This window comes from Myodes glareolus, chromosome 18, assembly GCF_982192425.1.
Source record: "Myodes glareolus chromosome 18, mMyoGla1.1, whole genome shotgun sequence".
In the NCBI taxonomy this organism is placed as follows: domain Eukaryota; kingdom Metazoa; phylum Chordata; class Mammalia; order Rodentia; family Cricetidae; genus Myodes; species Myodes glareolus.
The window spans coordinates 69,070,139-69,089,008 of record NC_142043.1 but is presented as its reverse complement, the minus strand read 5'-3'; the positions used below and the strand labels follow the sequence as shown (position 1 = coordinate 69,089,008).

Sequence of the window (18,870 nt, the reverse complement as noted above, 5' to 3'; positions counted from 1 at the left end):
ATCTTCCTTTTTCCTTTCCTTTTTCCTGTGGCCTCCTCAGCATCACCAGACACAGAGGGCATCAGACATTGTTGGAATGGAGGTGATGGATAAATTGACATCGCATAGTTCCTGACAATGTTTGGGCCTTAATCACCTCCACCACTGAGGAAGATCTTAATGATTATCACCAGCAAAATAAGGATAAAGGATAGCTGAGGGGCCACTCCAGAGGCTGCCTCTCTCCTCCTAGCTAGAGACAGCACCCACATCCAGAGAGCAGGGTCCCACATATTCTTTGGAGAGATCCATGGTGCTAACACCATAACCTCCACCCAACATTTTTCTAGGTCGGTAGTTCTAGCCCGAAGCCCTCAGCTGGTTAAAGGGGACTTACGGGCCCTGACACGAGCCTCCTTACAATGAGAAGGTAGATTTCCCACAGCAGCAAACAGCAAAGCTTGACGGACAACTAGGAAAGCGAAAGTGTGCGACCGACCCAAACTTCTTGTGCTGAGTGGAGAACCTTCACGGTGTTTTAAGCCATGACTGTATGCCCACATGGTGTCTCTGCATGGCGTCACCTGTTGGGAGTTCGACCTTGGTTCTCTTTCCTGAGGAGTCGACTCTTACGTGGAAATGCAGGGCAAACCAGGACAAATGATATGTGCCTCTCTACACTTTCACAAGACAAGCACCGGAAAGAAGAGCGGGAGTCTCACAGCGGAACTGAAGGAACAGTGAATTCAGAGGAGCCTACTCGCTGAAAAACACTGTCCAGCTCCGTGAGTGAGTAGAAGGGATCCGCTCAAAACGCCAAAAACGGGCACAAGATTGGGTCATTTACACCAAATGCAGTGGTGACAGAAAAGAACAAAAATGATGACCCTGGGGCGGGGGCGAGAACTACAGACCCATTCCCACATTGTTAATACCCGGTTATGCCAGCACCATTAGTTGAATGTGCTTTCCTTTTCCATTTTCCTGTCAGCTATGCAGACTTGCAATTTGGATTAGAAGAAAGATAGTTTATAAAATGTCCTATGCTGAGACCTTATTTAAAATATCCTATGGGAGACCTTGAGCCACTAAGTAAAATTCTTAAAGGGAACAATAATTCAAATTCCAGTAGACAGTTTACAGAAGATGCCAGACAGATACCCATGCGGGCAGAATATGCTATACAGAAACAAGTACGATCAGCTTTAGCAAGCATGTTTATTACTCATAAAACTTACCCTCCAACAGTTTCGCCAGTTAGGATATTAAACTCCTAGTTTGAAGCAGTAGCTTGTTTAGTACGGGAGAACAGTATGGAATCTAGGAGATATTTTGGCTCGGAACTGGCTATGATCATTGCTTCTTATACTAAGCAACAGATTAATTGATAATTGTAATGATTCTTGGGCAATTGCATTTGCTCAATTTAAAGTCTCAATTAATAATCTTTTCCCAGATGATCTTTGCTGCAATCTGCACAATTATGTATTTTCCATATGTTATAGCAAAAGATCCCTTACAGGATGCTATGCTAAATTTTACAGCTGGCTCTTCCAATAGAAGAGCTTCGTATATTATTGCTAAAGGTAAGAAGTAATTGTGGAGCATCCACGGCTCCTTAAAAACAACTTAAAAGGATAAAGGCAGGAGAATTAAGAATCACCACACAGTGCCTTAAGGCAGGCCCTCTTTATGGATATCCACGAGCAGACCTGCTGCAGACAGATTCTGTCATGATGACACCAAGGCAACCTTTGATAAAGCAAGGTTTAAAAAAGCCCGTGCACTGGATTATAAAAAGGCCCGACCCTGTATTAATTTGGGGTTGAGGATGTGTTTGTGCTTTTTTCACAGGAAGAAATAAAGCTGGATGAGATGACTGCAGGTACAGAAAGGAGTGGCAGTCCCGACGACATCGTAGCTGCAAACTCCCGTAGAGGAATAGGAGTGAGAGACCATGGTCCTGCCTTCCCCGCCCCCACAGAGAGGAGTGCCTGACCGGAGAGCCATTCTGTGTTGTAGGATGCTGGGCTGCTTCAGGACACTCGGGACACACACCACCACTGAGGCCCTCCTGCAGCAGTCGTGATGGCCAGAACCTGCCGCAGTCTGAATTGTGTTTATTTGGAGTCAGACTAGAAACACAGACTGAACATTTGACTGTTTTACTCCGTGGGACACAAAGCTCATCTTGATTAAAATATTGGACCTGAGAACTGAGACTTAAACTTTCCCCTTAGGGGAAGAAGGACACAAAATAAGGAGTGACTGAAGCCCCTCTTGACATACAAAGGGGGCAGCCTAAGGGTTTGGCTGCTGCTCAGAGACTGGGATTGTTGTTTAATAGCAGCAATGTCAGTGGACTCTCACCCATCAGAAAAAATCCCTTTCTTATTTTTTGATTAGAATGGATTTAAGAGAATTGTGATATGTCAAATTGTGGATTTATTGTTAATTCCCATTCTAGGTTTATGGTATTGACCTGGTAATGTTTGTAACTGCTTGTAAGATGTTAAGAAAAGTTTGACATGTCCTGTGAGTACTTGGACTTAGCACATTTGTTAAGAATTAAAGACTTTGATGCAGTATAAAATTGTTAAGAGGTGCTCTAGACCAGCTGAAGAGAACATTTTTAACCCAGATGATCCTCCTCTCCTTTAATTAGGAGACTGTAGCCTTTAGGAGCATGATTACTCATAAAGCATTATGAACTCTCTTGTCAAAATGGTTAACTCCAAGACACAGAGCCCAAAGCTGTTTCTCTCCCTTAATCTCTTTTGTTCACAGAGGTGGGCAGTCAGAGATGGATTTGAATCTTCTTTACCCCAGGCGCCTAAGACAGGGACTCACATAATTAGAATGCCTATTTTGATGATGAATAAGTCAGGGTAAACAAGGAAGTCTTCCCCTAAGACATACGCAATCATCTGTCCTGTTGCAGAAGCACAGGCTTTATTAAAATTTATAGAAAGCGAGCAGTTGTGGGGGCCGAGAAATGCAAACCCATTCCCACATTGTCTGGCAGTCAGAGACTCTGAGAGACTTACAGGCACAATTTGCACCTTCCACACAGGAGAGGGTCACCTGGCTCTTTTGAAGCAAAGCAAGCTCAGCGCCCTCCTGAGGTGCCAGTATATGCTACTGTGATTCTGCTCCATCCATTGGAACTATGAGGTCACCTGGGGAGGAGGTGTTTTCAGCCTACATGACCAAGTGGACATAAGTGAAAGGTGACTTGAGTTGTCTCAGCTACCCAGGCAGCAGAATGCTAATGAAGTCTTTGTTACCTGCTCCCCCAGTTTACGTTTGGTGTAAAAGCTGTTGGAAAAATAAATGCGGGTGATTTGGGGATCTGAGTAACCCCTGAAACTTCCTGCAGTACTGTCAGGTGAATTGTGTTTTTATTTTTCTCATGCTTCTACATGGGTGAGAAAAGCTTTTGTTGTGGCTGGTCCCCAAGGACAAAGAATTAATGAGACAGACAATGACAACAATGATTGCAGTCCAGGAAGTCTCAATACCCATGCCGAGCCCTGTGTTGGGCACCAGATGTAGCAGGGTCCCAGCGGGTGTCCCTTGTGGGAGAGGGAAAAGTAGGCGTGGAATCAACATCCCAGGTACTGGGGACAGGCTGAAACAAGAAGCTCAGGTATTTCAAGAAGGGGTAAGCCTTATATACCCCCCACCCTGCCTAGGGGGGGAAGGTCCACTGAGCTGGCAACTCTTGAGGTGATGTGGTCACTGTCCATAGGTTCACGTCATCTCTCATCAGAGTTCGGTGCTGTAGTCAAGGTCCTCTGTCAGACCTAGGCTGACATTTACTGTGCACACCCTTACTATCCATCCAGGCCAGTTGGCTCTCAGCCCCACTAAGCTTAGTCATCTCATAATAGGAGACAGTGTAACGTAGCTTTGCCATGCTAATGAATGTTTTTATAATTTAACACAAGCCGGGTGGACAAAAGATGGTTTCTAAATATCTAGCCACCTGAATAAGGGATATTTTGTTTCAACTAATCTAACTGACCAGCATGATGTAATATTACAGATGTTATCATAACTAAGTACTCCTTAGAAAATTCTGATAGTGGAGATTATAGTTGTATGAAGATGTAAAATTGAATATCTGATGTATTGTTGGAAGACCCTGTTGCTTAGGATTGTACTTCACCGTGTCTCTGAGCTTGGCACAGTATGGAGGACTCCGCTTGCAGCAGGATGTCCTCTCTCCCCTATTTGGACAGCGTCTCTAGGCCTGGATGCCTGACTTAGCTTAGGTGTGACCTTTGACACAGCTCCCTGCGGATGCTCTCCCCCTACCACCCACATGATGATTAGGTATTGTGTTCCAGCTGTATGGCAGGCCGGGGCCGTCAATGTAAATTAGGTGATGCTCGGCTGCTGCTCCCATCCTGTATCGTCCCCTCACTCTGGAGTCAAGCTGAGCTGTCTCACTGACGTCTCCCAGAAGAGGAATATTCTATCCAGAAGACAGAATATTTCTATCATATTCTCAAGTGTCTGAACCCTGCTTGCTGTTTCTGCTGCCTTTGTCCTCACAGGTCAATGAACCACGAGGGAAAGAGAGACTCCACGATTGCTGCAGAAGTTGATACCGTTGTGCCTAGATTAGCCAATTTTTTTTTTTGCTTGTGGTTTAGAAAATAACCTTTGGGTTTTTGGGGGGCATGGCAGTCAATGGGAACAATCTTTATGTATCAGAAGAGACTCCTATCTCTGGACCCTTAAAGAAATTTATATGGTATAAGAGTCACTCATAGGCACTATGGACAAATAATATGAACAGTACAGAATCCACCTGTGCCCATATTCACAGGGACTCCCCTGACATTCCTGTCAACGATGGATTCTTTTTATAACATTGCTTGTGCTGTAATGTTGGAATTCCACCTCAAATCACAACCTTTCCCTCTGGGAAACAGCCATCATTGAGATGGACCTTTATTGTTTTTATGAAAATGTTATTTATACTGCCCTTCAATATAATTATGTCTTAAGCTTAATTGTTCACTTGGGAATGTGTTCCACCAGACTTTTCCCCTAATTGTACTGTATTGTACTGTATTATACAGCAGGAGTCACAGATCTGTCAGTAAGTGCTTGCTGTATAAATGTGAGGACCTGACCGCAGGGTTCTAACACCCACAGAAGGAGCCAGGCCTGGGGTGTTGTGACCTGGAATCCCTCCATCTGGGAGGCAGAGACAGGAGGATCAACCAGTGTCCTCCAGGGTTTGATGAGAAACTCTGCCTCAAAAAAGAAAATGGAGAGTACGTCAGGAAGACACAAGTGTAAATGTCCAGCTCTACATGCATGTTCACACATGAGCACAGACTGCACACACACACACACACACACACACACACACACACACACACAGAGAGAGAGAGAGAGAGAGAGAGAGAGAGGAATAGATATCTATGCTTTAGCATTCTGTAGAAACAGTCTTTAAACTCCACATCTTACCTTTTTCCATTTAATTTAAAAATTTCCATTTAAAAATGTGTGTCCGTCTGTCTAGGAGGACCACTTTGACAAATTGTTCCTCTAACCTTCATGTAGCTTCAGGAGTCTAACCCAGGTCGCTTGGTTACACAGCAAATGCTTCCGTCCATGGAGCCATCTCCCTGCTCCTCATAGGTTTATTTCCTCTTGAAATTTCTCGAGGAAACATGTTTTCCTCGTGAAATAACTGACAAGCATATAAACATTTGAAAGCTATCATTTTGATGGTTTCTTTATTTCATTATAATTAAATTAATTGTTTCACCTAATGATTCCCTTTTTGTTTTGATTTGTTTTCTTTTAACATGTGCCCTTGTGTATGACAAAGGGGAACCCCAGGTGTAATGGATTATTAAAAATTGCTGCAGATCCCCAAATAGCTTGCTGTGAGATCCCTGGCAGCAGGCAGTGGGCAGGGGGTCCCAAGAGCAGCCAGTCCCAGGCAGGGACGGTGCACAAGACCATGCGGCAGATCCCCGAAGGTGACTGATCCCCAGGGGCAACCCTGGTGGTGAGAGACAGACAGATCAGCACACCATACAGAGTGAGGTTGGATATTTATTTAGTTGTTATGAAAGGGAAGGGAGAAGGGGAAAAGAAGAGAGAGAGAGAGAGAGAGAGAGAGAGAGAGAGAGAGAGGAGAGATCAAAGCTGCCTCTCTGAGAGGGAGCCAGAAAAGAGAGAGACTCAAGCTGGAAGCTGAAGATCAGCCTACCTCAGCGGCTAGGGGAGGGAGTGGGCGTGGCTTGTCTCTTAAAGAGACAGATCATTACACCGGGTGTCTGGAGACTGGCTCATCAGGTGGACCCCAGAGCAGAACCTTCCAGATTCTCATCCAATGCAAATGCCTGTCTCTTCCCCTCCAGCTGCTCCACAGAGCAAAGGGCCCAGAGCATCGGCCTGACCGTGTCCTCACCCACACTGTGACAAGGGACACATTTTGTCCCTTGTTGACAAGCAACATCTCCCACCTCTACCACAGCTCTCATGGACTTTGTTCTTGTGTGTGTATACATCATGTCTGATACATTATATGTTGTCTTTTCAAATTCAATCCAATTCAGAGAACTATTTTAATTAGCAAGTAATACGTAACACTGCATTTATTTCTTATACGTAATCTTCCATACATATCCTGAACGCTGCCTTACAGAGCATCATTCCTTTCTCTTTGAATTTCTTCTCCTTGAAACTACATGAAGCGGGTGATTTTCTTTCTTTGTTCGAGAAAAATGAAAAAAAGCATCATGACAGCAGCCTGGCTCAGAACCTCCAGACAAAGGCAGGGGACAAAAGGAAGCAGGACAGGGATGGGGAGAGGAAATCTGTCCTGGGGCTGCACGCCCAGGAAGGGGCTGAGCCACCAGGAAGCATAGTCTGCTGGGTTCAGAGCCAGGAGGATTCAAGTCATGGGGAACCACTGTCAACAAAAGGACTGGACCCAAGCAGGACACATTTTTCATTACATGGAGACAGGAGAGCTCCTTCCTTCAACCTTGTCACCTCACCTCAGCTCAGGAGTCCTGCAGAGCATGGGAGACAAGGCTTTTTCCAGACTTAACTCCGCAGTGGCTTATTCTCACTACCTCAGTACTCTTCTGATGGCACAACACTGAGGACAGAGAACTTCTCACGCCCCAAGTAAATAGTGCTTCAGAGCACAGGCCTTCAGTAAGTGCAGGGAACAAGGCTCAGTGCAAACCACCTGGCCAGGCCCTAGGGTCTCTATCTTTCCCTGTGTTTCTGCCTGGTGTCCCTCCACCCCACCCCACACTGTAGGAAAGGCAGATCTGTCTCTGAGGGAAGACTGAAGGGTGTTACCTGTTGGCTGGAGTTCAGACTGTCCTAGAGAAGAGAATAAAATAGACACGTAAGTGCATGGTGGAAGATCTGTCAACAGACACCTGTTCCCACAAGCTGAGCTGCCATCTGAGATTCCTTTGGCATCACAGGGCAGGGCAGAGGTAGCGTGGATGGTGAGAGGGGGCTCAGGAAGCCTCAGGCTCACCAGCCCAGTGGCTCTTCCTTCACTCTTCCTCTGTTCCCAGTTGGGTTCAGAGTTCATTGAATCCTGAGGTCACAGAGCTAGTAGTGACATCCTGAGTACAAAGTATGGCTAGTCCCTGAAGTGCGAGGAGTCTTGGCCACCACCAGGCTTCTTACCTTTCTGGTTCCTAAAGTAGATGAACATTCCCAGCCCGAGAAAGAGCAGACCTAGCATGAAGCCCCCAACTCCACTCAGCATCTTGTTCTGTGCAGATGACGACTGAGCCCCTGAGAAAGGAAGCCAGGTTTAGAGATTTTCACCCCAAATCCAATTTCTACTTGAGACGTTGAGATTCAGATCTCAAAGATGGAAGCAGAAGCCTGTTCTAGGGGAGCTGAACTTGAACACTCCTGGTGATGTTTGGAAACAATCAAACAGCAAGAAGTTCACAGTATAAAGAGACTTAAATATTTCCACCCTGATCTGAGCTGTCAGGAAGCCTCTGAGCTCCGAGGCTGCACAGCCCTGAGGGTGACAGAGCTAAGCAAAGGCAGAGCTGAGACTGGACGTCCCCGAGTTCAACCATGGCCCTGCACTGCTCTATCTCCATCATCTCCATGAGCAGCAGCAGAAACATAACCCAGCCAGAGGCAGAGGCTGCAGCCAGGGCCAAGCAGGTCCCTGGGCCTGTGATGTCACTGGAAGGCTCAGGAGAGTGTGTAGGGCCATAACTGCTTTCTAGGGGCAAAGGTGCTTGTAGAAGATCACACACCCACACCTGTGAGCCATGCTGAAGGAGAGGACAGTGCAGAACCAATGGAAATAGTGTGTGGGCAGGGAGAGCTGATCTGATGGGTAGGAGTAAGACACACTGCATAGGGGGCGGGTTCGTGGGCCCAAGAGATCTGACAGGCAGGGACAAGCCACGCCCCTCCCTGGTGGGCGGGGATTCACAGGGTCAGAAGCATCCCACTCACTCCACTCCACTCTGACAGGGCTGGTCAGGCTGGGATGCTCCACCTGGCAGGTGTAAACCTCTCCACTCTGAGGAACCGTCTCCAGCATCACCAGGGTCTGGAAGGTCCAGTCTCCATTCCGGATCAGGCCCGTGGTCACGACCCCAGTCTTCTCCTCCTGGTCATTCCGGAACCATCTGATTTCAATCTGGCCAGGGTAGAAGCCACTCACAGAGCAGACCAGGAGGTTGTGGTGCTCCTGGGGCTGTGTCTTTGTTGGGTACACAGTCACCTGGGGCTCAACTGGAGGAGAAAGGGAGGTGAGAGTAAGTCATGAGGGCAGAGCTGTCCTCCCAGGTTGGCTGGTATCTGCCTCCACTCACACAGGCTGAGGTCCAGGCAGGACTAAGATTCTAACACAGTTGTCCCAGGACTTAGGGTGTCTTTCCAGGCTTTAGCTCTCAGTTCAGCTCCCTGGAGGAATCGCCATCGGGAGGTGAATGTCCTCTCTGCCAGGGAAAGACTCTTCTTCCTGCTGTGGTAATTTCCCCCACAGCTAAATCACACACATGTGTCCCTAAATTCTGTCTCTTCTTTTTGTCTATAGATTGTAGTGATATTTTATTTATGTTTTACCAAATAAAGCTTGTCTAAAAATCAGAGTACAGAGATCTAAGACACTAGAGGCCAGGCAGTGGTAGCACACACCTTTAATCCCAGCACTCAGGAGACAGTGGAAGATGGATCTTGGTTTGTTCAAGGCCATCCTGGGCTACACAAAATTACATTTGTTTAAAAGATAAACAGAACTCACACAGAGGTGATCACAGCCTTGAATCCCAGCTCATAATGAGGTGGAGACAGCAGTGATTGGTTGGGTGGAGAGAGTAATATAAGGTAGAAGGAGACAGAATCTCAGTGCTGTCTAGGCAGTCCGTGTCAGGATGCAGGTTGAGGACACGATCACCCTTGTGGTCCGAATATAATAATAATATCTGACTCTGAGTTTTTATTATTAATACCGATGAGAATTTGTGCTACAGTAGAAGATGACAGTTCTGTGTATGAGGCAGGAAGATTTACTGAGGAATTTTTTTCTTCTGGTTTTTGCAAAACTCCAAATAAATCAACTTTGCCATACCTTAGGTCAATGTTGTCTTAATGTCTCTACACAGGGATTCACAGTCACCTCAGCAGGGGCCTGCCAGTGTGAGCTGCAGGGATTGTGGGCTGAGCTGCAGTCTGCACCCTGACCCATGCAGAGCAGGGGACAAGCACAGAAGGCAGCGCTGGGGAGACTCCTACCTGAACTACAGAAGCCCCTGTGTTTCTCCTATTGTTTCTGTCTGGACAACACAGGGTAAGAGCTGTTCTCCAGCCCACAGCCTGCCATCCCCACACCTGCACATTCCCTGGCTTTTCTCTCTGCTGTGTAACTTCTAACACTGGAGGGACACAGCGGCTGCCTTCCTGGCTCCTCTGCTTTTCCCTTTTCTCCTTTCTTATTCTGTGTGACCAGGTCAAGAGAAACAGTTGATCAGAATCCGAAATTCAGAACTTTGTCAGGCACCGGGACACAGCCTATGTAACCCAGAGATGGTTAAAGTGTTCAGGACCAGGTCCACAGGTCATACCAACACTGGCTCATTTTACAGAAGGGGCCTGAGTGTCTGGATGTCATGTGTCTCTGGGTTACTAGACCGACAGCCTCTCCACACCAGACAGGAGAGCAGATCTGAGGCAGGGACGTGAAGCAGACACCGTCCTAGTGACAAAGAGGAAAAACACGGGACCTGTAACTACACTCCTCTTCATCAAGATAGCAATGCTGACACATCAAATAAGGAAACAGTGAATTAAAGGCCGAGTGTGCATCATCCAGTAAAGTGAATAAGGAAACTCGTGAATAAGGAAACAAACAACAGCAGGGACGTTAGACCTAAGGAGCCAAGAAAAGGCGCGCGCGCGCGCACGCACGTACACACACACACACACACACACACACACACACACACACACGCACGCGCACACATGCACACACAGAGGGGGGAGGGGACACAAATGCATGCAGGCAGGTATCCTCCTACTGCTTCCTTACAGTCCTCCCTCGCCCCGCCCCCCTCCCCCCACATCTCACCTCTCCACTGCACAGTGAAGCTCTCTAAAGCCTGGTAGTTGTGTCTGCAGTATGTGTCCACCGCGGCCTGTGCGTCCTCCAGGACCTCCTTCTGGCTGTTCCAGACCTCAGCATCACTCCGACCCAGCTCAGTCACCGCATGATACTCGCCCACATCACTGTCGAAGCGCACGACCTCCTCCTGGTTGTAGATGTCTCTGTACAGATACCGCACGCGCTGTGTCCCGTTGTAGAAATGACACTCATCTTTAATTTGTTCCAAAAACCGAGCTGTGGAGACAGAAATTATCTTCTTCTCTGGGAACAAATGCTCAAGTCCCGAGTTCCTCTACAGCTGCCACAAATGACCAGACCTAAGTTTGTCACAGCCCACTTCTGACATCACCACACTCCACAGGGCAGAAGGACACACAGCCCTGCCCAGGTAGGACAGTTGACAAGGGTGTAAACAAGGAGAGATGGAGAAACTCCGGGACAATCTCCTCTATTCTTAGGAGAGGAAGGGACAGCCTCTGTTTCTAGCCTCCTGCTCCCCTTCCTTCCCCCTCCTTTCTTTCTTTCTTTCTTTCTTTCTTTCTTTCTTTCTTTCTTTCTTTCTTTCTTTCTTTCTTTCTTTCTGTTTTTTTCCTGTTTTGTTTTGTTGAGGGGGTTGTTTTGTTTTAGATACAGGGTTTCTCTGTGTAGCATTGGCTGTCCTAGAACCACTCTGTAGATCAGGTTGGCCTTGAACTCACAGATTTATCTGCCTCTTCCTCCCGAGTGCTGGGATTAAAGGCATGTGCCACCAATGCCTGGCACCATTCTTTTCTTCCCTCCCTCCCTCCATCCATCCCTCCCTTCCTCCCTCCCTCCCTCTCTTCCATCTTTCCTCCCTTCCATCCTCCCTTCCTTCCATCCTTCCTTCCTTCCTTTACATTCCTGTTGCAGTTTCCTCTTCATCCTGCCCTCCCAGTCCCAAAACCCTACCTCCACTCCCTTTCATTTCTCTTCCAGTTTCTCTTCAGAAAAGTGTGGAATCTCATGAATATCAATCAAACACATTTCTAGTTTACGTCATTCAGCCTTAATAGGAGAGGAAGTGCCCACAGATTTCTTTAACCCTTGTGTGACCTCCAGATCCCAATTTACCTCCTATGGTATTCTTTTTAATACCATCTTTGATAATGGACTTTTTCATACAATATATTTTGATCACATTTTCCCCTCCCACAGCTCCCCACAGATCTTCCCCACCTCTCCACTGACTCAGACCCACACTCTCTTTCCCTCTCCCAGAAAACAACAGGTAACTAAGATAAAAGAAAAAAGTTAAGTTAGAAAAGAGACAGGCAGACAGACACACACACACACACAAGCAAAAGACAAATGATGTGTAGTAGACACACACATGGGAATAACATAAAAAGCACAAATCTGAAACCATAACATGTAAACAAAAGGTGTGTAATGTGAAGAAAAGAAAGAAAGAAAACCCTCCAAGAATCCCAGTGAGTTCACTTTGTGTTGGAGCATCCATTGCTGGACCGGAGGCCTGCCCCCAAGTGTGGTTTATACAGCCAGGGGGACTCTTTTAGTTTTTGAGACTGTAATACAATTAAAACATTTACCCCTTCCCTCCCCGCGTCCTCTTACACACCCCTCCTTGATCTCTTTCAAATTCAAGTCCACTGTGTCATTAATTGTTGTTGTGTACTTGTGTGTACAAATATACACACTCCTAAATACACACACAACCTCTTCTGTGTATTGATACTTGAATGTATGTTTTTAGGGATGATCATTTGGCATTGGATAACTGGTTGTGTGCTCTTGCTCAGAAAAGACTATTTCTCACACCCCTGAGAATTCCTCAGCTGCCTGTGGTTCCTGTGTAGAGCCACAGCCTCTGGGCTTTCCTGTCACAGACTCTTAGTCATGACAAGTGTTCCCTGCTTAGGGTAGATGTTGTTGCTGGTCCCATGGCTCCAAGGGAAAATGTCCCATTTGGGTATAAACCAGAGAACAAAACAATCCTGTCACAGGCCATTGAGGAGGGACTGGTGTTGACTTCCAGATTCAGGTCACCTCTCTAAAGATCAACACCCTAATGATATATTGGGCCCAGCGGGGTCTGCCCCTCTCTGATCCCACAGCTGTCCTACCTGGAGCTGGAAGCCCGCGCTCAGCAGCTCAGAAGACACCACTCCTTCCATTCCTCATGCTCTCTATTCTCCCATAAGCACAGCAGAAAGAACAGGAAATCTCCCTCAGTGCTGACCTGTGCTGACCTGTGCTGAACCGGGGGATCCACAGAGGGAAAACAGACGCTGCCCCCTCCACTTTGGAGCTTAAATTGTGAGAGTGAGGAACAAATAGGAGAGGGGGTGGAGTTCCAGTAACAGGAAGACTTGAGTGACAGGAGGGGACAGAGAAGACCTCTGGGGAGTAACAGGGAAGATGTGTCACAGATGGGAGCAGAAGAAGAGGGTGGGACTGTCAGTGTCAGGGGAGGGGGAGGGGGCGCATCTCAGCTGAGACAACACCTCCTGTCAACACTGAGTTCATGAGCAACAGAGCACAGGGGGTGAGGGCAGCAGGTGGGAGATGAGACTGTGGGATCAAGAGGAGCCCAACTCGGCAGCTGTGGGGTTGACGGGAACTTCTGGAAACTACTGGAGAAATTTCTGGAAGTGAAAATCATGATCCCAACACTGACCCTCAATTCCTCATTTAAATTACAGATCCAAAGAATTTACAAACCAAATCGTTTTAAAATCAGATGCCATGTGTGACCGCAGGGCCAGGTAGAGTGTCAGTCAGTCATGTGATCTTCAGTAGTTTCAATAGAGATGGGGCAAGACGCATCAGATTTATAGTATTTCTTTTCATACTTAACCTAGCTAAACAGATGGAAGTATGTTAACAGAAAGATGAAGTTCAGTGCATTGTGAAGGACAACACCTGTGATGGTCATCACTGCTCAGGGCTGTGAGAGAGAGTTTCAGAGACGGAGTTACTCGTCTCTGTATTTTGAGATGTCACTGATGATAGTGAGGGGAATGGGTTTGATCTATATAAAAAGTAAAATGGAGGAAAAGCAGCAGATTCAGAAGCCGTAAGAATAGATTTTTGTGAAGGGGATGGAGAGATGGTTCAGCACTGGCTGCTCTTCCAGAGGTTCTGAGTTTAATCCCAGCATCAATTTGTGGCTCACAACCATCTCTAGTGGGATCTGATGCCCTCTGCTGGCATAAAGGTGTACCTGCAGATAGAGCACTTATACATTAAATAAATAATTATTTGAAAAATAGTTTGTGTGCAGGATGATGATGCAAGGGCAGAAACCTTGACTGTAGAGTGTGACAATGAGGTAAGAGACAGCCTGGAAGCTTCTGTGTCATGTGATGCGTGAGATGATAGAACTTAGAGAGAGGAAGCACACAGTGAGCAGCAGCCCCTAGTGCTCTACACGGCCTTCCCTGCCAAGACCTTAACAGCTTTATGGAAACCACCCTCCCTTCTTCATTTTCATCAGTTAAGGCACAGAGTGCTCAGATGGCTCGGCCACAGGCCCAGCATTTGGGATCACATCTTAGCAGTGTTATTAACCCCACCTTTCATATCCCATATGCAAACCCCAGACTTTCCCCAGATTTTCCTGTGTGTGATAAATAGATATGGGTCATGAAACCAGAAATGGATCACAAGATGCAAAGAGGAGTCAGGTCCTTTCCATGGGCTCAGAATAGAGAATGTAGGAGAAAATGAAGTAGAGATAGATTCAAATCACAAACATCAAATGGGCTTTAACCTGCCCTGGGGTCTCAGAAGAGGCCTCACATACTTTGAAACAACTCACACAGCCCAGCATCTCTAAGGCTGCCTTAGCTGCCCTGTGTTCCAAGGAGAAAGGGAACTAACCCACTAGCCAGCAGGGTCCCCATGTGGAAAAGGCTGCACAGACACTGGAGTCAGGGAGAGAGAAAGACAGAGCCCTGGGCTCAGCCTCTCAGGTGCCAAGGCAGTGACCTCGTGGCTGCAGAGGATGCACAGGGATCCTCCTGGGATGCTCACCCTGTTCCCGTGACTCTGTGACACTTTCAGAGAAACCTTTGATTACTTCAATATTTGACTGTTTTTTAACTTAAGAAAAAACAGAAAAATACAGACAACATAGAATACAAACACACACATGAAGTTCTATTTTTAAAGAGAAACCTTTTTGTCTGTCATAGCTCAACACAATGAGGACAAACCCTGTGCGGGGTTGATTTAAATCATGATTATCAATCCTCTCCAGGCCCTGAGGACTATGACACAAGGCTGGAGATGCTCCAGGAAGAAACTTCAAAGCAGTGGCTGATACGTGGGGCCTCTCACACAGATCTGAGAGCACAGGCATCTGGGATTCCATGTGGGGAAACAGTTTGGACTTCATGTGAGGACAGTGGGCAGTCACAGAAAATATCAATAGATTCAAGAGGCTTGACTTGGACAGTGAGAAGTCAGTCCCTCCCTTCCCCACCCCCAGCAGCTTAGCACCTGAGGTGTGCACTTACGTCGGGGGTCCCTGACCAAAGCCACGGGAGGGCTCAGCACCATCAGTGTCAGGATCACAGCTGTCACCCAGGGGCCTCTGGGCAGCCACAGTTGCATCATGCTATAGGAGAGGAGAGACCCGAATAGGAGGAGCAGATAAGCTCACACAGAAGGAACTATGTCCTCTCTTTACCCCTTGCCAGGATAGTAAGAACCAGGGGAGTCACTGCTTGGTGCTGGTTGGGTAAATTTAGTATGAGTAGCCAATCATCAGCAGAGCAGACTAGCATCATCAGTTGCTGGCTGCAGATTCAGTAAGAGGGTCCCCTTTTGAAACTTGCAATTCCCCCCATTAAAAGATGGAAGGAGCATGAGGAGAGAAGGGATTGGGAACTGGGATTGGTACATAAAAGGAGAAAAGAATGTTTTGGATTTTTTGTTTTTTAAAAGTAATTAAGTAAATAATTGCTGACCTGGTGCACAGTCCTGTAAGATGTGTTCATCTCTGCAGGTGTCAGCTAGAGTCGGCACACCTCTTCTTGATGTCATTGACTCAAATTCTCTGGTGTTTTATATCCTTTAGCACAACACACTGAGGTCAGATCCAGAATTGCTGTGGATGCTCAGGGAGGGAGCAGGAATTCTCACAGCTGTGAGGATTAATAGCATACAAGAAAGAGTTTAGGTTTCCTTTCCCATCTAGATCTCTCATCAGCTGTGCCATGGCAAAGTACCTGACCAATCTGAGTCAAAATAATCACATAGAAACTATATTATTTAAATCATTGCTTGCCCAGTCACTTAAGTGTATTGCTGACTGGCTTTTATACCTTAAATTAAGCCATTTCTATTAATTTTTGTATCGCCAGGTGGTTGTGGCTTACCGGCAAGGGTCTGGTGTGTCTGTCTCCTGTCAGCAGCTACATGGCTTCTCCCTGACTCCTCCTACTCTCTCTCTCTGTCTCTACATATAAATATCTTCCAGTCTGGCTATATACTGCTAAACCATTGACTGAAAGAAGCTTCTTTGTTAACCAACAAAAGCAACACATATACAGAAGGATTTTCCACACCATTTCCCCTCTGAAATGGTTCAGAACAGAAGAACAGAACAGAAGAACAGGAGGTTCTTCTGTTGTGTAACTTATAAAGGTAAACCTATCAGGCTTACACTGGACTTCTCTATGGAAACCATGAAAGCCAGAAGATCCTGGATAGAGGTACTGCAGAAACTAAGAGACCATGGATGCAAACCCAGACTACTATACCCAGCCAAGCTATCGTTCACTATCAACGGAGAAAACAAAATATTCCAGGATAAAAATAAATTTAAACAATTCGTAGCCACAAATCCAGCCTTACAGAAAGTAATAGAAGGAAAATCGCAACCCAAGGAATCCAACATTGCCATCACTGCCTACAATAACCCAGACATTTAGCGATCCTTCACAACCACAATTCAAAGAAGAGAAACACAGAAACTCTACTACACACATACACAAAAAAAATAACTGGAATCAACAACCACTGGTCATTAATATCACTTAATATTAATGGTCTCAACTCACCTATAAAAAGGCACAGACTAAGAGATTGGATACGAAAACAGGATCCAACATTCTGCTGTTTACAAGAAACACACCTCAACCACAAAGATAGACATCTACTCAGAGTAAAGGGTTGGGAAAAGGTTTTCCAAGCAAACAGACCTAAGAAACAAGCGGGCGTGGCCATTCTAATATCTAACAAAAATGACTTCAAACTAAAATCAATCAGAAGAGATGGAGATGGACATTTTATACTCATAACAGGAACAATTCATCAGGAGGAAGTCTCAATCCTGAATATCTATGCCCCTAATATAAAAGCACCCACTTATGTAAAAGAAAAACTTTTAGAACTCAAGGCAGTCATCAAACCACACACACTAATAGTAGGAGACTTCAACACACCTCTCTCACCAATGGACAGGTCAATCAAACAGAAACTCAACAGAGAAATAAGAGAATTGCTAGAGGTAATGAATCAAATGGACTTAACAGATATCTATAGAACATTCCACCCAAAAAGGAAAGAATATACCTTCTTCTCTGCAGCTCATGGAACCTTCTCAAAAATTGACCAAATACTTGGAAACAAAGCAAACTTCCATAGATACAAAAAAATATTAGTAACCACCTGTGTCTTGTCGGATCACCACGGAATAAAGTTAGAATTCAATAACAATTGTAACACCAGAAAGCCTACAAATGTGTGGAAGTTGAACAGTCAACTACTGAATCATCCCTGGGTCAAGGAAGAAATAAAGAAAGAAGTTAAAGTCTTCCTTGAATTTAATGAAAATAAAGACACAACATACTCAAATCTATGGGACACAATGAAAGCAGTGCTAAGAGGAAAGTTTATAGCACTAAGTGCCCAATTAAAGAAAACAGAGAAAGCACACATTGGAGACTTAACAGCACACCTCAAAGCTCTGGAAAAAAAGAAGCAGACTCTCCTAGGAGGAGTAGAAGATTGGAAATAATCAAACTGAAGGCTGAAATTAACAAAATAGAAACACAGAAAACAATCCAAAAAATCAACGAAACAAAAAGTTGGTTCTTGGAGAAAATCAACAAGATTGACAAACCCCTAGCCAAACTAATCAAATGGCAGAGAGAGAACACCCAAATTAATAAGATCAGAAATGAAAAGGGGGACATAACAACAGACATAGAGGAAATTAAGAGAATCATTAGATCTTACTACGAAAGTTTATATGCCACAAAGTTGGAAAATGTATGAGAAATGGATTGGTTTTTAGATAAATACCATATACCAAAGTTAAATCAAGACCAGGTGAACAATCTAAATAGACCTGTTAGTCGTGAAGAATTAGAAGCGGTTATCAAAAACCTCCCAACCAAAAAAAGCCCAGGGCCAGATGGTTTCAATGCAGAATTCTACCAGAACTTTCAAGAAGAGCTGATACCTATACTCTTTAAGATATTTCACAATATAGAAACAGAAGAGTCATTGCCAAACTCTTTTTATGAAGCTACAGTTACCCTGATACCAAAACCACATAAAGACACAACCAAGAAAGAGAATTACAGGCCAATCTCACTCATGAACATCGACGCAAAAATTCTCAATAAAATACTGGCAAACCGAATCCAAGAACACATTAGAAGAATTATCCATTATGATCAAGTAGGCTTCATTCCAGAGATGCAGGGCTGGTTCAACATACGCAAATCCATCAATGTAATCCATCATATAAATAAACTGAAAGAAAAAAACCATATGATCATCTCATTAGATGCTGAAAAATCATTTGACAAAATCCAGCATCCCTTTATGATAAAGGTGTTGGAGAGATTGGGGATACAAGGATCATACCTAAATATAATAAAAGCTATTTACAGCAAGCCGACAGCTAACATCAAACTGAACGGAGAGAAACTCAAAGCCATTCCATTGAAATCAGGAACAAGACAAGGCTGTCCACTCTCCCCATACCTCTTCAATATAGTGCTAGAAGTTCTAGCAATAGCAATATGACAACACAAGGGGATCAAGGGGATTTGAATTGGAAAGGAAGAAGTTAAACTCTCATTATTTGCAGACGATATGATAGTATACATGAGCGACCCCAAAAACTCTACCAAAGAACTCCTACAGCTGATAAACACCTTTAGTAATGTGGCAGGATACAAGATCAACTCCAAAAAATCAGTTGCCCTCCTATACACAAAGGATAAAGAAGCAGGGAGGGAAATCAG

General features: G+C 45.4%; 1 protein-coding gene across 1 annotated transcript; it reads right to left on the bottom strand.

Moving 5' to 3' along the window:
* Positions 1-6,050: 6,050 nt before the first annotated feature.
* LOC146890885 (H-2 class II histocompatibility antigen, I-E beta chain-like) lies at positions 6,051-15,277 on the bottom strand. Its single transcript, XM_087898456.1, has 5 exons — positions 15,124-15,277; positions 10,586-10,855; positions 8,470-8,751; positions 7,669-7,779; positions 6,051-7,350 (listed from the first exon to the last, which is right to left on the bottom strand). Exons 1-5 carry the CDS (start codon positions 15,221-15,223, stop codon positions 7,136-7,138), a joined length of 978 nt encoding a protein of 325 aa, XP_087754582.1. The 5' UTR covers positions 15,224-15,277; the 3' UTR covers positions 6,051-7,135.
* Positions 15,278-18,870: the final 3,593 nt, after the last annotated feature.

What these genes read in the sequence shown, in the direction of transcription:
- LOC146890885 (XM_087898456.1), bottom strand. Translation starts at nt 15,223, where the DNA reads ATGATGCAACTGTGGCTGCCCAGAGGCCCCTGGGTGACAGCTGTGATC. An exon ending in CTTCACTGTGCAGTGGAGAG is followed by an intron (nt 8,752 to 10,585) that starts GTGAGATGTGGG and finishes TTTCTCCTCCAG; the next exon opens with TTGAGCCCCAGGTGACTGTG. An exon ending in CCCTGTCAGAGTGGAGTGGA is followed by an intron (nt 7,780 to 8,469) that starts GTGAGTGGGATG and finishes TTCCTTTCTCAG; the next exon opens with GGGCTCAGTCGTCATCTGCA.